The sequence below is a fragment of the Callorhinus ursinus genome, unplaced genomic scaffold (genome assembly GCF_003265705.2).
Source record: "Callorhinus ursinus isolate GAN/ISIS: 27379988/994484 unplaced genomic scaffold, GSC_fseal_2.0 scaffold20, whole genome shotgun sequence".
NCBI lineage: Eukaryota > Metazoa > Chordata > Mammalia > Carnivora > Otariidae > Callorhinus > Callorhinus ursinus.
In genome coordinates, this window is record NW_027397082.1 from 3,823,878 (window position 1) to 3,841,254 (window position 17,377).

Below are 17,377 nucleotides of genomic sequence, written 5' to 3' on the forward strand. Positions count from 1 at the left end.
TTTAGAACTTGATAATAAGGTATGGACATTGCTCTCCTGTCTTGTATAAGAATTGTTACTATTGTGAAACAGAGATGCATCAGGCGGTGTCTCTGTCTTTAGATCCCAGGCAGGTAGATACAAAATATGTAATTAATTGTCCTAATTGGTGATGCAGTTAGTAAATGCTCAGAGAGCTAAAAATGACAGATTAAATGAGTAAGGTCACGCAGTCTAGGCATCATGGAAAAGGTAGAATTGGCAGAGTCTCAAAGGATGGACCTATGGAGAGAGGAAAGTGCTTTTATGAATGAAGGTTAAAATGAGACCAGGCAATGCATTAAAAGTGAGTGTTTTAAGTGGCTATCAGGGACCCACTACCTGGAATTGTTAAGGTCGAAGGCAGTAGTGGAGATTGGACCTTGTTAATGGGAATGTAGCATACCAGAATGAAGAATTTGCACCTAATTCTGTAATAAGTATAAAGATATTTTGGCCTAGGAGTGATGTGATGGAACACCAATTTTGGGGACCCCCAGAGAACAGTGATATAGGTAATGCATATATAATATGGGCCTGAATAGGAAGAGACACAAAATCAAAAGATGCCAGTGAGACCTCATTTCTAAGTGTGATTTTTAGATTCAGAATAAAAGCTGTTTAGAGTGAAAAGTAATTTATTTATGTAGCTTGTAGGAACAGGACAATGGGGAAGTTATTGTGGCAGCAGAAATTTGCAAATATGACAAGGTACACTCTAAAAAATCGGCGGATGCCTGTGTTTAAAATGTTCTTAGTTTTTTTTTTTCTTTTTTTTATAAGAGAACCATTCAGAAAAAGCTGGCTGAGGGATACAGTATAATATGCAATTTCCAATAAAATCATTATATTCATCCACTTTTCGAGGGGCTAGGGAGTGTATTTTTATACAAAACAATAAATTCTTTTCCAGCAAAGTTTTATAATTTCTTAGCTCTGGGAAACCAGCTCTTGATCACCAAGACTTGGTTTTTAAGGCTGGGCTTCTCAGCCGAGGGTGTAGTGGCCAGAAATCTCCCAGTCACCCCAGCAGCTCTGCTTCCAAGGAGTATGCACAGGAGTCTGGGGTTTGTATCACCTAATGGAGGGTCCCCAGTAAGTCTGGCTGCCTTGGAAGCCCCTCCCTGAAGGCCCAACAGAGATGACTGGCTGGGGAAGCAGATGCTTTCTGACCAGGGGCCTCATTGCAGGCTGTTCTTGAACATCTGAGGCCTTCCTGGTGACCAGAGGGCACCGTGGCTTTCTCTCCAGAAATTGGCTTTGTCCCAGGTACAGAGCCAGCTTGGGATGCTCTTGGCCCAGGATGTTGTGGGCTGTCTGGCCTTCTTTGCCTTGGCCAAAGGGACCCAGAGCCAGCTTGCCTTGCCCACCCCTCATGGAGGAGTTCCTGTGCCCAGGTTGTCCTCAGCCCTCAGCCTCTCACAGGAAAGGCTTATCAGGTGCTTGGGTTGGCCTTGATTACACAAGCCATAGGGCTTATGTTTGGAAATTTGGGAATGTATTTAAAATAATTATTTCATTTCTTCACCAGGAGAAAATGGTAAGTTAAACTAGATTGAATATGATGTTCTTGATGAAATATGCCTTAACTTCATAGATCTCTTTAAATTGTCAAGTTTTAGGACTTCTTCAGTGACATATTCATTGATATTCATGATTGAAAAGCAGCTTGCTCTGAATTTGCTGTTCATGATCTCTGGTGTCATTGACCACAATTTTTAATTGTCTTGCCTATAAGATCTCATGAAAGACATCCTGTGAGAATATTAATAAGTAAATTACAGTTAATCCCCATAGACATTTATGTATTAGGTTTTGTTTTGCCATTCAGATATTCAGTGTGTGTGCCCAGTCCCAGGAGAGATAATGTAGTATTTTAATCTATAATGTCATGGATTTGTGCTTTTTTTTTTTTTTTTGCTTTTCCTAAAAAGGAGGAAGGAGCAATATTGAGTTGTACCTTGTTTCTTAAGCCCTTTTGCTCGTGTAATAAAACTGAAATACGTTACAGGTTGTGTTTGTTAGTGGGATCTCTCTTTGGACACTTTATTTTTTAGGGTTTTTATAAAGAGGATCATTATAGGGCATTTCTTTAAGCTCCTTTAACATTGAGCTTTTGTGGAATAAATGTTTTCAGGGTTTACCAGAAAAATCTCAAAATTAATCTGTATTGTGGTCAAATACCTAAACTGTGGTAGACCTGGTTGGATACACTGGCTAGTTGAATTGATTTTATTGCAGGTCACCAATTTGAAACTTATTTCAATTCATACTGGCAGTTTTAAGTATCAGAATAATTCTTCCTATCTTAAAAAGAACTGAAAAACATTCCATTAATATACTATCAGGTCTAGATATAATTAATCTTTGTTACTCAGCAAAAACGATTTCCTCTGCTCTTTGAGGACTTGATATCTTGTTAAAACTTATATTGACCTAACTGTCGATTTGCTCAGTCAACTATTAGCCCAGTTCTTAGAAATTTTTATTAAGCACTGGCTATTGATTTATTCAATATATATTTATTAAGCATCTGCCGCACTCTAGGTACTGGGTCAAGATGCCAGGACTGAAAAGATTAATGAAATATCATTCCTTTCTTCAAGTAATTTGTAGCAGAAGGGATGGGGAATCCAGGAAGTAAGATAGATGCACAAAAGGCAAACTTTAAACAAAATTTATTTTTAGAGCAGTTTTACATCACAGCAAAATTGAGCAGAAAGTACAGAGAGTTCCTGTAAGTGTCCCACCCGCACACATGCATAGCCTCTGCCATTATCAGCACTCCCACTAGGGCTGTGCATTTGTTACAGTTGATGGACTTATAATGACACATCATAATTATACAAAGTCCATAGTTTACATTAGGGTTCACTCTTGGTGTTGTACATTCTGTGGGTTTGGACAAATGTGTAATGACATGTGTCCACCTGTACAGTATCATACAGAGTATTTTCACTGCCCTAAAAGTCCCGGGTGCTCTGCCTGTTGATCACTCCCTTCCCCCAAACCCTGAAAACCACTGATCTTTTTACTGTGGCCATAGTTTCTGCCTTTTCCAGAATGTCATATAGTTGGAATCCTACAGTCCGTAGCCTGCCTTTTCAGATTGGCTTCTTTCACTTAGTAATATGTATCTAAAGTTCTTCCATGTCTTTATAGCTCATTTCTTCTTTAGCACTGAATAATACTCCATTGTTTGTATATACTACAGTTTATCCATTCACCTACTGAGGAACGTCCTGGTTGCTACCGAGTTTTGGCAGTTATGAATAAATCTTCTGTGTGCAGGTTTTTGTGTGGACATAATTTTCAACACCTTTGGGTAGATACCATGGAGTGCAGTTGTCATTGTGTGTGGATTGTATTGTAAGAGTGTGTTTAGTGGGGAGCCTGGGTGACGCAGTCAGTTAAGCATCCGACTCTTGGTTTTGGCTCGGGTCGTGATCTCAGGGTCATGAGATTGAGCCCCATGTCGGGCTCCTCACTCAACACGGAGCCTGCTTAAGGCTCTTTCCCTTCCCCTCTGCCCCTCCCCCTGCATGCACTCTCTCTCTCTCTCTCTCTCTCTCAAATAAATAAATCTTAAAAAAAAAAAGAGTAGGTTTAGTTTTGTAAGAAACCACAGTCTTCCAAAGTGGCCATACCATTTTCCATTTCCAGTAGTGAATGACAGTTCTGGTGTTCCACATCTTCATTGGCATTTGGTGGTGTCAGTGTTCTGAATTTTGGCCGTTTTAATAGATGTGTAATGGTATCTCATTATTGTTTTAGTTTGCATTTCCCTGATGACATATGACGTGGAGCATCTCTTCATATATTTATTGTCATCTGTATCACTTCTGTGAAGTTGTCTGTTGAGATTTGGGCCCATCTTTCCATGGGGTTCCTTGTTTTCTTATTGTTGAGTTTTAAGAGTTCTTTGTATATTTTGGATAACGGTCTTTTATCAGATGTCTTTTGCAAATATTGTCTCCCAGTCTGTGGCTTGTCTTTTCATTCTCTTAATGCCTTTCACAGAGCAGAAATTTTTAATGAAGTTCAGCTTATCAGTTTGTTTTTTCATAGATCATGCCTTTGGTTTTGTATCTACGAAGTCATTGCCATTCCCAAGGTCATCTGGATTTCCTCCTATGTTATCTTCTAGAAGTTTCACAGTTTTATGTTTTACATTTGAGCCTGTGGTCAGTCTTGAGTTAATTTTTATGAAGGATATAAAGTCTGTGTCTAGGTTTACTTACCTTACATTTGTTTTGTTTTTTTTTTTAAGATTTTATTTATTTATTCATGAGAGACAGAGAGAGAGAGAGAGGCAGAGGGAGAAGCAGGCTCCCAAGGAGCAGGGAGCCCGATGTGGGACTCGATCCCAGGACCCTGGGATCATGACCTGAGCCGAAGGCAGACGCTTAACCATCTGAGCCACCCAGGCGCCCCTTACCTTACATTTGAATAGCACTTTGTCATAACAATGTCATATTCATTTCTCCTAACCTTCTTTCAATCCTGATTTTTTGAAATAGGTGGCATCTCTTATTTGTTCATTAAAAATATGCAATTTAGAGCAAGTAGGTTGTACCTGGGTACTAGGTGTTGGGCAGTAAGTTTAGAAAGATAATTTGAGTCAAAACCAACAGGCTTTGAAAACCAGGCTAAGAAATTTGTTATTCAGGAGGAAGTTGAAGGCCAGAAGTTTTTTGACAGACGAGTAACAAGGTTAGACTTGAGCTTCAGAGTATCTTACCCAGCCATGTTGCTTAGGCTGGATTGGACAAGGAAGGACTGGTAGAGACTGGTAAGAGGCTGTTGGCAGTAGTCTGGGCTGGGGGTGATGTGGTCTTGTGATCAGAAAGGTAGCAGTGACCATGAGTAGCAAGGAAACATGAGAGAGCCATGTCCAGGAGCTGAATGGGGAGAATCTGCAGCTTACTGATGAGGCAGAATCTTCCAAGCTAAAGGCCAGAGTCCAGTGCATCCCTGAGGCTTCTCCTTGGATGACCAGGAGACTTGGTTATGCCAGAAATTGGAAAATCATGCTGAACTGATACAAAAGTCAAGATGGTGATTGGTTTGGGACATGCTAACTTTCAGGTATGGGGAGGATATCCAGTCTGAGACTTCAAACAGACATTCGTAAAGGTGGTATTCAAAGGATAATGCAACCATAGTGGAAGATAAAAGATTGAGCAGTCACCAGGCCATATCACTGTGGCAGGGGAAGTGGGGGGAGAATATGAAATCACCAAGGTAGAGTACAAAGAGGTATGAAAGCAGAACCTTAAGAAATATCCATTGTCAGGCGCCTGGGTGGCTCAGTTGGTTAAGCGACTGCCTTCGGCTCAGGTCATGATCCTGGAGTCCCGGGATCGAGTCCCGCATCGGGCTCCCTGCTCAGCAGGGAGTCTCACTTCTCCCTCTGACCCTCCCCCATCTCATGCTCTCTCTATCTCATTCTCTCTCTCAAATAAATAAAATCTTTGGGAGGAAAAAAAAAAGAAATATCCAGTGTGTCTCTCATAGGGGTGAGAAGATGAAGATGACAAGGAAAGGGTATAATTGGAAACATAGGAGAACATCTCGGCTACCAGGTATCACAGAAGAGAGTCTCAAAAAGAATGACACAGTCATTGTTATCAGATGGAGCTGAGAGGTTAAAGAGAATGAGGCTGTTGGTGACCTTTATAAAAGCAGCAGCGAGTGTTGGTGGTGGGGAATGTGTTGCAGATTACAGAAGGTGAGTGAGTAACAAAGTCAGCAGGGGTTACTCAGGAGGGATTAGAAATTGGCAAAATAAAGATGGGCAGTGTAGGAGGGGGTAACAAGCTGTCAACATGCCCTGGGGGGAGAGGTGAGTAAACACAATGGGTGGGGGAACAATTGGGATGGTAGTGGGTCCACAAAGCAGGTCCGTCAGAGGGAGCGAGTGGGGGAATCAGAAGACGAAATTGATCAAATGGGATTTTGATTGAATGGATCTGAACGTGAGTAGCAGTAGTCCCACCTTGATTACTCTTCCTTTGGAAACTTGTCTAGAGAAATTCTGTTTGGGAAAATGTGTTATAAATTGTAAGGTAGTATATAAATATGAGGTGGTATTATTCAAATTCAAGTCACTTTAAGCAATTACGCCATCTCAAAACTGCAAGAGCAGTCAGTCTTTAATAATGTAATTCTAAATTGAAAATAATTTTGAACATAAAGTCTAGCTCTGTGAATGTGAAAAGTGTTGTTAAATGAAGGCCAGGAACTTTTTTGTGGCCAGCATGTAAATGTGAATTATCATTTACAAAGTAGAAGACGTTGTATATTCTGGGAAGACAGAAAAGAGTGTTAAAATAAGTAATTATAGAGCAAAAGCCAGAAATTGAAGGAAGAAGGGAAGTATAGATAATTCATATGAATAATTGTGGGATATTGTTTTTTCTTTGGCTCTCTCTTCTTTCGTTTTAATAGATAAAGAGGACAAACCTTTGTCCTTAACTGCTTTATATTATGAAGTTAATAGTTTATGGCATTTATTGTATAATCTTGTATCAGGTGTAGAGTCCCAGCAGGAAACAACTGACATGCTCAAAACAGATAATTGAAGAACGTTTAGTGAGAGACCATTTACAGAGGGGTGCCTGGGGTTAAGGACACCGAGGAGGGAAAGTATAGCCCCAGGAGCCTGCAGTGGCTAGAAGGGACAGCTGTAGCTCATCTGTGGCCGGTTATAGAGAAGCTCCTGCTTAAAACTGTAGCCCAGCAGGGAGGGCCTGAGGCAGCAGTGAGATGGGGCTGTAGCGGGGGATACATGCCCTGCCCCCTGCCACCCCTTTCTGTCCCCACTCTCTTGCAGGTGCCTCCCAGGGCCAGAGAGTAACTGGAAGCCACTGGGCAAGGCGGCCCAGAGGACGCACTCTGCTGACGTCAGCCTGCTGGGGCGCAGGGAGGGGCAGAATATGGAGCAGGAGGGGCCAACAGAAAACGGTGGGCACAGTTCTTTGGAAACCTGTTGCTTTGCAGCCTGTGTTCTTACCTCTTTTAAGATTAACTTGGCCTTTGGGTGCCTGGGTGGCTCAGTTGGTTAAGCGACTGCCTTTGGCTCAGGTCATGATCCTGGAGTCCCGGGATCGAGTCCCACATCGGGCTCCCTGCTCCGCAGGAAGTCTGCTTCTCCCTCTGACCCTCTTCCCTCTCGTGCTCTCTGTCTCTCATTCTCTCTCTCTCAAATAAATAAATAAAATCTTAAAAAAAAAAAAAGATTAACTTGGACTTTTCTTAGTCACTTCTGATTGGGAGACCCCTGAGGTAATTATCCTGCACTCCCTGAAGGGAACCCTCTCTGAGCTCACAGCAGGACTGAAGGGTTTAGAAAGTGTGAGGAGAAGAAGTTCCTGACTAAGGAGCTTGGACTGTGGAGTTTGGCTGCCTTTCTTTGCATCCTGACTCTACCACTTGATAACTGTGTTACCTTGAGTAAGCTTCTTAACTTCTCTGTGCCTCTTTCTGCTGCTGGAAACGGAAATAAAAACAGCACAGTACAAGGATTAAGTGAGCTAACATGTAAAGTGCTCTGAAGTGTGCCTGGTAGCACAGTTAAAGTCAATAAAATATCAGCTGTTGTAAGGCTTACTGTCATTCTTTGCCCTTGCTTCACTGTCAGTGGGGTATTTTTTCTTTTCCTCTTTTCAGATTCATTAAAAGTATTCTGTTACGTTAGAGTTCTTAGTTTATACTCCTCTCCCAACTACATTTGTCACCAGAGTGAAGCCTTGGGTCTCTAGTGCCTACTCTCGAGACAGTTAAACAAGAAGAGTAATAGGTTAGTGTCCTTTGCAAACGATCTTAGAAGTTATTCTGTGATAGTTTAAAGTTATACTTATTTCCCATACACAATAAGTTACTCCTCTGCTGCACCCCCCCTTCCTTCTTTGCCCCCTTCCAGCCAGGTCGGTCACCTCCTGGATTTTGCAAATAACTTGAATTCCCTTATTAAATACAAAATGGATCACGGTATAGGCCAAAAATGTATTTAGCTTTATAATTTCAGCAATAATGGGGCTTGGAAAGAGATAACATGGAAGAGGTAATAATACTTGTTTTTAAATGCCTTCAGAAGAGCTTCAAGTGTTGTTGCGTGACTTCTCACTGAAAGATTTGAAGTCCTAGAGCCAGGAATTTACACAGTTTGCATTGTCTTACGCTAACAAGACAGTTAATCGGTTTTAATAGATCTTTGTTCTTCTGTGGGGTTTTTGTGTTTTTTTTCTTGACAAGGACTTTATACATTTTCACTCTCGATACTCTCTAGTCTTAGATATTCTTGCTCTAAAAGAATGTATTTAGAGAAAAGGAAGGACAAAGAAGAAAATGAATGCAGCCAAATGCCTTAGTGACTCATGCAGTGGTTAATTTTATCACTTCATAAAGGTTGGTTGGCCTTTCTGTTTGTGGAGGGCTAGTCCAGAGCAGCTATTTTAGGACAGTTTCAAGTTCTCACCAATTATTTCCTTACTCAATATTTATTTTAACTTCAAAATAACTAATAAGTGATGTTATAGAAGAGATACTAATGATTTCTTGAAATACGTTTGGTAGTATTCATTTAAACTTGTAAATTAGAGTTTACTTGGGAAAAATTCTTTAAAATTTGGGAAATATGAGGTGAAACAATTGACAAAAACTTTAGAACGTTCAGGTAACACACTTTCTTAGCTTAAAATATTTTTGAAAATACAAATTTAAAATATTTTCATCAGCTTAAAATTTGCTTTAAAGTTCTTTGTCACCGCCAAACTCCTTCAGTTTTGATTTCTAAAACTAAAGTTCCTTAATTAATCATGAAGTTGAAATTTGTATAGACTTTTTCAGTAGGAGCATGTCTAAGTTCATCCTTACACCTGATTAAAAACACCATTTCCCTTAACCTGTCAACAACTCAGTTGAGCAGTCAGACTGCATTATTCGATATCTTGTCTGACAGGAGGACAGCATTCCAGAGAGAAAGATAACACAAATTGGTGCCACACTTTGATAAATAGAGACATTTTATTTTTCGCCAGGCTAATTCAATCCAGTTCAGTTAACTCTTTTTCCCCCCTTAAGGACAGATCAAAAAAGGCAGCCATGAGTGACTGAGTGTGTCATGTGTTTGACACGTCAGTGTGTGAAAATAAAGCCGACCCCAAGGGAGGGGCTGTGCCTTTATCCTGCAGACAATGCCCCGCGCGAGAGCCCTCTCGCTCAGCTCTGTGCTGCGCATGGCTGCCAGTCATAATGGGGGTAGCAGGGCCGGCTGTGCACGACACCCTTTCCCCAGCCGGGGGGTGACCTTTGTCATTTCAGCATTCTTAAGAATTCTCAGACATTTTCTGGGCTGTCCCTGAGTCTCACTTTAGTTTCATAGGCTAAAGCTACTGGATATTACATATTGGTAGTTTTGTGATTTTGGTAAAATCTGTGTCCTCAATGTCTGTTTTCGAAAAATCTGTATTACAATAAATCTAATGCCAGCATTTCTGTTTCTCAGGTCAGTACTTTCTTCCTGAGACAGAGAATGTTATTTGTACAGTCATACTGTTGTTCACGATATTCATACAGTTGTCATTATTGTCAATTGTAATGGTATGGATTATGCTACCAGACATGAGTTGTCTAAATAGCATTTATGAAAGAAGATTAAAATTGTCAAAAACTTGCCTACTGCTCTAAGGGATCAGGTCCTAAGAGCCCCATCTTTTGCATCAAGAGCCTTCAAGGGCTGCTTCCTCCCCATGGGCCTTGTGTTCTAGTCTCTTCCGTGTACTGCAGTGGTGCCGTGTCTCGCAGCCGCAGGCCACGCGTCTATCTTCAGAGCCCTTTCTCTCTGCCAAACCTATCCTTCATGTAATTTTAAATCCTCCCTTTTCCTTGACATGGGCCTTCCTTAGCTAACTGCTGCGATGGGACATTTTGTTTTCCATGTGGTCTAAAAGTGAGACTCTTGAGTGCGCTCCCCTCCCTCCACAGGTGCAGCTCTGCCATGTGCCTGCTCAAAAGGATGGGGGTGTTTGTGTTCTGAGGAATCCGTGAGTCCTGTCTGTTCGGGGCTTCAGCAGTGTGGCCGGTACTCCCTCAGCAGATCTGTGTGCAGAGAGCAGGGCTAGGCTGTGTGTCAGAGTTAGGAGGGCAGGGGCTAGAACCAGACACCTCCCCACCTCCCGCTCTTACTGACTGGCCACACTCAAGTTACCGAACCTTTCTGTGACTCGTTCCCTTATCCTGAAAATGAAAAATCACACCTCCCTTATGGGTTATAAAGATTAAATGGGTTAATTTTGGTGAAGTGCTTAGAGGAGTATCTGGCACAGTCTAAGTGCCATGTAAATGTTTATTAAATAAAATAATTCACTGAGCATGTTCTGTTAGTCACTGTGCTGAGTGTTTTTTTCTCTTTAAATTTTTTATTGTTATGTTAATCACCATACATTACATCATTAGTTTTTGATGTAGTGTTCCATGATTCATTGTTTGTGTATAACACCCAGTGCTCCACGCAGGATGTGCCCTCTTTAATACCCATCACCAGGGCGCCTGGGTGGCTCAGTTGGTTAAGCGACTGCCTTCGGCTCAGGTCATGATCCCGGAGTCCTGGGATCGAGTCCCACATCAGGCTCCCGGCTCAGTGGGGAGCCTGCTTCTCCCTCTGACCTTCTCCCCTCTCATACTGTTTCTCTCTCTCTCTCTCTCTCTCAAATAAATAAATAAAATCTTTAAAAAAAAAAAATACCCATCACCAGGCTAACCCATCTCCCCACCCCCTCCCCTCTAGAACCCTCAGTTTGTTTTTCAGAGTCCATCGTCTCTCATAGTCGGTCTCCCCTTCCAATTTCCCCCCTTCATTCATCCCCTCCTGCTATCTTCTTCTTTTTTTTTTTCTTAACATATATTGCATTATTTGTTTCAGAGGTACAGATCTGTGATTCAACAGTCTTGCACACTTCACAGCGCTCACCATAGCACATACCCTCCCCAATGTCTATCACCCAGCCACCCCATCCCTCCCACCCCCCACCACTCCAGCAACCCTCAGTTTGTTTCCTGAGATTAAGAATTCCTCATATCAGTGAGGTCATATGATACATGTCTTTCTCTGATTGACTTATTTCACTCAGCATAACACCCTCCAGTTCCATCCACATCATTGCAAATGGCGAGATCTCATTCCTTTTGATGGCTACATAATATTCCATTGTATATATATACCCCATCTTCTTTATCCATTCATCTGTGGATGGACATCTTGGCTCTTTCCACCATTTGGCTACTGTGGACATTGCTGCTATAAACATCGGGGTACACGTACCCTTTGGATCCCTACATTTGTATCTTTGGGGTAAATACCCAGTGGTGCAATTGCTGGATTGTATGGCTGTGCTGAGTGTTTTACATGTTGTTAACTCATTTCATCTTAACAGTAGTCTCCTATGCGGGGACTATTGCCACCCCCCTTTTACAGATGACACAAAGTTAAGTGACTTGCTCAGGGTCACCCAGCAAGATTAGGGCAGAATCGGGATTTGAATTCACACCCCTTGGCCCCAGGGCCATCAGTCACTTCTCTCCTCTAACCGCGGTGTGTACCACAGACCTGAATGGAAATCATGTTGTGCGTGAGAGTATCTCCGTTGGATGGAAAGCCATGCGACAGAATGTGTTTCTTGACCTATTAGAAAACAGTGTGCCATGAGGAGATGGCCAGGAGAGGTTAGCCCTCCAGGACTAACCTGATGTTGACTGCCTTGGACTGGAAATTGGGGAGGACGGGGACCACCTGTGTTTAGCAGCCCCTCCCATGACACTCCAGGCCTACGTGTGGCTTGTTGGATTTTATTTTTGTTAATTTCTTTTAAGCCACTCTTTGCTCAGGCTCTTAAGGCTTTGCTGGTACACTGATGCTAGTCTGGAACCATACAGAACACCGTAAAGACAGTGAATGAGAATATGGGTCAGCTGCATCAGCCTGTTGCTGGGGTGTTCATTTGTGGGTATTTAAAATATGTTTTAATCTTCTCTGCCATGTCACCCAGCTCTACTGAAATATACTCAGTTTATCCACAGGAGTTCTAGCTAGAAAAGGTCAGTCATCAGTTCTGGAAGCTCGTACTACGAATCTTAGTCATAACAAATGAAATGTTGGACGTGTGAGGCCTTCTCTCATGCAAGAAACGCAAGTGTGCCCCATGGGTTTATAGCTTGGGACATGTGCCTGTAGGAATAGAGATTGTCCAGACATTATAGCCAGTGTTCAGACTTTTTGTGCATGCCATCAAAAGTTGTAAAAGTGAATTTCTTCAAAGGATTCCAATTATTTGGCTGATAAAACACAGATAAAGAAAAAAATGTCTATTTTACAGCTAAGTATTGTTTTGGGGGGGGTATAAAAAGATTCCTAGGACAGTAATGCTTTGTAGAGGCTCTAATGTCCAGTACTCTTAAGTGCTGGGTAAAAGTTAAGCTTGAATAGCAATGATGAAATATTTACTCATCAGATGACTTTGAAGTTTAGCCACTTTTTGGTTGTAGTCCCTTCCTAATGGACATGTTTCAAAGAAGAAAATGATTATAGCATTCAGCTGTGATGTTCTCTTACTCTCTGCATGGAAGAAATCCATTTTGTTTTGGTCCATTTGGGTATTTAAATTTTGAAGACCACTTAGAAATCACATTAATGACAGAAATAGTTCATACAACTCTGAACTCATTCTCATTGATAGGATAATGTTTAAAAATTAATTTTTCTAATACCTACATAATCTTTTTAAAGGATTGCTTTAACTCTGGCATTCTACAGTCTTTCCAACTAAAATTTATTGAATTCTCCACAGTTTATATCAGAAGGCCCTCAGGTGAGTGTGTATATAACATGAATAAGTGATAAAATTCAGCTGTATAAACTATCTTGCTGGGTAAAATCGCTTATGTTTGAAGATTTTTAGAAACTATACATTTAGAGGTACAGTTCTTCAGTTCTGATAATAACTGAAAGGTTTTCTTTTAAAGTTTAAAATTGTAGATGCTTGGGAATGTTGAGTCAGTATTGTTTTTCTCCTGCATCCTGGGTTAAGTTTCATTCATCCATGTCATTTAGGACTTCAGAAATTGTTATTGCCGTGTTGGTTAGAAAGCTTCTGTTTTTATGTTTCCTCAACCATGCGGACTGTGCGATATACTTTTAACATTTGTGTTTGTCTTTTGTTTCTTAGTTTTCATATGAATCCGACAAGTAATGAGGACCTCAGGAAAATCCCGGTAAGTTGCAGAGGCGTTAGTGCATTACGGGAAAAGAAGCCACAAGCCGGCCTTCTGGCTGGCATATATTTTTAAAAAGACCTTCATCCTGAATCCCTCAGTTACCTTTGGATTATAGTTTAATGTGGTAATCTGGGGAGAAAGAAGAAAAGCAAAATTCCAGCTTTGTCTTTAATATACGGTAGGGTGTGACTTTATGATCTATAGAAATTCAAGCAAATATGATAGTTCTAATTGAAGCCAATTTAGAATCCACATATTTTGGTTACAGACTGTTTTAAAATTAATGTGAAAGCTGTATGTCAGGGTCAACGTTATAGTTAGGAAATAAGAGCACGTGGAGAAAAATGAACATTTTTTGTTGTTGTGGCAAAAATCGAAGAAAGAATAAAATTGCCTTATTAACATTGAACAATAGGAACAGCATCCTGGCAAGAGATCTAGCTAACAGGGAGAGGCTTTGAAAGAACCTTTAGGACACTTACCTTCTTAGAACAAAACCAAATATATTAACAGGCTTAGAAGCTACCAGCTGAATTAACTCACAGATTTTGCAAGGACTATTCAGATATCTTAACTTCATTTTATTATTATTTGAAGTCCAGGTTTGACTCTCTGTTCCGAGTTCTACTGCACCTCAGTCAATTCTAAATGCATCAAACCTAGAGAGTAAGTTACTTTACAAAAGTATGGGCGCATGTTCTTGGTAGAAAACTGAATCCTCACTGAATAACAGAAATAGAGCCTTTATTCCAAGAGACTGGTGGTTGCTGTTTGAACCATCTGTCCTTAATGTGTGTGATCCAGATGTATAATAAGAATTTTTTAAAGCAATAACATACCACAATTTTCTGTGATGTGATATGCCTAGAAGACAGTATGGTGTGGTGTGTAAACCATTCTAAATGTAGTTATTTGTACTTAGAACGGTAGAAAACATTATAGAACCAGAGGACTTTGCTGCATTTTTGCTGTTTTATGTAAATGATTTATAAGTTTTGATGTTTCATAAATACTCAAGTCTTTAGAATATGGCAGTCTGGTGAGAAATGTCAGAATATATGAAGTCAGCCTTTGATCAGATAGTAAAATGAATTCTATCAGGCGGTTACTTAATCTCAAACAAAATGCAACATCAAAAAATCGATCTAATGTGCAGCCATTGTTTATTAAGTAACCTTAATTACAATTTCTCTGTGCTTGTACATGTACTTTTCCCAATCTTGTAATTTATTGCCGTAAAAGCATCCTTAGAATTCTTTAAAGAAATAAAATGTGAAAATTGTTTTAGTTAAAGGATTTAAAGGTGATAAAAGAATCCTTGATGTGTGATTATTTTTCTCTGGAATACTAACTATTCTAAATGGCAGCAAAAGGATTACTAGGTGTTGTTAATTTACTGCAGGATACAATTAAGAGGAGAAAGCTCATCCTTCTACCGAGCGTTATTGAGGAAAAGTATTTGAACAATTTTTATGTTGAAGATTATAAGATGTTTGAAGTAATTTACATTAAGTTCTCCGATAATAGCCGTCCACCAAGTTATTTCTTTCCCCTTCTGGACATAGTATTTTGTAATTAAGTTTGTGTGTCTTACATGCTATTGCCAACACCTGTCTGTGAAAGCTCAGTGTTTAAACAGGAGGAGTAGCCAGTTGAAAGGGCAGTGCGAGCTCTTTAAGGCCTAATTAAGAACTGAAAGGGAGATGAAGGCAGTAGGACAAAAGATGTGAAAGTAGCTGAGATGATATTCCCAGAGCAAAGTTCCTCATTAGAACAATAATGAGATGATCAGAGAATGCCAAGCCTTCATCTTCTCTCTCTCTCTCTCCTCTAGCTGCCTTGGATGTCAGTTAGTGCCCCACCAATATTTGGTTACCAGGACAACCTTTCTTTAAATCTCCAGTTATTTTGAGTCCTGATAATTTGCTTTTGTTGAAATTTAAATATTGCAAAAAATATACATTTCCTCGTTTAAAAGTCTAGGCTATGTGTGAAGTAAAAATAGATCACTAGTAATTCTCCAAAGTCTTTTGTACAACTCTGTTATTTAAAATTGCAATTGGAAAACTTATTGTGATAATTCTGCTGATCTCTCACCCACTCCCTATTTTCTGATATCTGCATATGGAAATTTTTAACAGAGGTTGGGTCAGAATGACAAAGGATCGGTTGTAAAAGGGGAAGAGAGAAGACAAATTTACATTAAATTTCAATATAAGAAGACATCTTAAAAACACATGTGCTATCTGTGTGGAGCCAGGGGAGTAAATACTAAGTACTTTCGAGTCCCACTGTAGGTTAGGGGGGCATCTCTACCAGTTTGGAGGTTTCTCGGTTTTAGAAGTTTTTCCGAGAACAGTATTAGAAGTATCTTTTGGAAAAATAACTGATTTTGTATTTGCCTGAGAGTTTTCCTCTTCAAGCAAAATACTTTTTGTGACCAGAAAATTATTTAATTTCCTATTGTATGGATTAATATTAATCTTTATTATTTTATTGGGAGCTATATCAACAACAGAAGGAGACGTAGATCTATACATATGTATTGAGTATATCAGTCAGTTTAAGAATCTCAGGCCTAAAATTAGAGGGGTTAAATGCTTTTCAAATATGGGATAAAATCTGGAACTAAGCACAAAACTGTTTTTAATTATTTTATATTCTTTTCCAGAATATAGTTTATAGTACATGTGTTTCTAAGATGTTTTCCTGCCTAGAAACTTGATGCAGAAATTTGGGGGAAAATTTTCACATAAAAGGACAAATGGAAAATGTATTGAAAAGGTCAGAAATGTATTTTCAGGAAATCTGTCTGTACATAAGTATTAGATGGTTGTGAGGGGAAAAATAAGCCAAATAATGGCTTTTCTACTCTAGATTATGGCTTTAAAGCATTGAACATTATCCTGGGATGATGATGAATTATTTTGAGAGATTAAATCATTAGATTGATTCGTATCATGGCATTAATGTAAACTACGTATGTCAGAATAAGAATTTTTCAACATGTCTTTGATCCTCATTGTTTTTAGAGAAATGTTTAAAAAAAAAGTTTCAATCACATATCTGGTAGTACTGGTGTGGTTAAATATAACAATATAAATGATTTTCTAACTGTATATCGTCACTTAAATAGTTTGGAGAAATCAGTTCATATATGTGTAACTTGATTAAGATTAGAGAGACTCAGATGCTGTTATTATGTTAAACCAAGAAAACATATAAAACAGCCTCAACTAGTCAGTAATGAAACCCATTTAGTTCAATTTCATTAACCCCTGCAATTCGCACAAGAATGCCTATTTTTCAGAATATGCTTTATTAGATAAATGAAATCACATTAGTTGGATGTTATTACTTTTCTAAAATGCAGTTCAGGAAAAAAAATTACTTTGTAGACCAGGAAATTTTAGAGTTGAAAGGAACCGTGGAGAACATCTCATTTATCAGATAAGGGAAGTGAGGCCTAGGCTGGTATCTGTCTCAAATCTATGCAGAATTACTTGGGTTACAGTAAGAAAGTTTAGCTTATTTTTAATAAATTTAAAAAATAAACTTGCCTCAATACTGTGTCTTATCTTTTCTGTAGAAATCTGCTTAATATAATAAATGTTTAATAAGATTGTGGTTAGGAAATTTTAAGTTTTATATCTTCAACTGCTCATGACCAATTAAATAAATTAGTTAATACATGAGTGTGTGTGTGTACTCTTAAAATTACAGAAGATTGAGAGAGAGAAGAAAAAGTAAACCACACTTGTCTCCAGGGTTGTGTGGTAAAGCAATATTCTTAAATGTTTTTTTAGGGACAAAGGTAATACAACTGCTGAAGTTGTATCTGGTCCCAGTTTCTATTGCTAAAATAAGTTGTTTTAAATACAGTCTTAAAGAATTTAAGCTCACTTTCCATTGGCATCCTCTCTATTCATTCTGTTAATGTAGTGGAGGCTCTTACTAACTTTAACATTTCAGTAGCTTTACAGAGAATCTCAGCCCCTCCAAATGATCTTACCCACTGCTGCCATTTTAATTTTCCTAGAACTTCGCTTCAATCATATCCTGCCCCTGTTGAGAAACCTTCAGTGGC

General features: G+C 39.4%; 1 protein-coding gene across 1 annotated transcript in view; it reads left to right on the forward strand.

Annotated features, from left to right (window-relative positions):
• Positions 1-17,377, forward strand: part of RAB11FIP2 (RAB11 family interacting protein 2) — a 43,582-nt gene that overhangs the window by 20,140 nt on the left and 6,065 nt on the right. Inside the window, exon 4 of the mRNA XM_025880827.2 lies at positions 13,242-13,287. Within this exon, the coding sequence (XP_025736612.1) occupies positions 13,242-13,287 (46 nt within the window). The remainder of the gene's footprint in view (positions 1-13,241; positions 13,288-17,377) is intronic.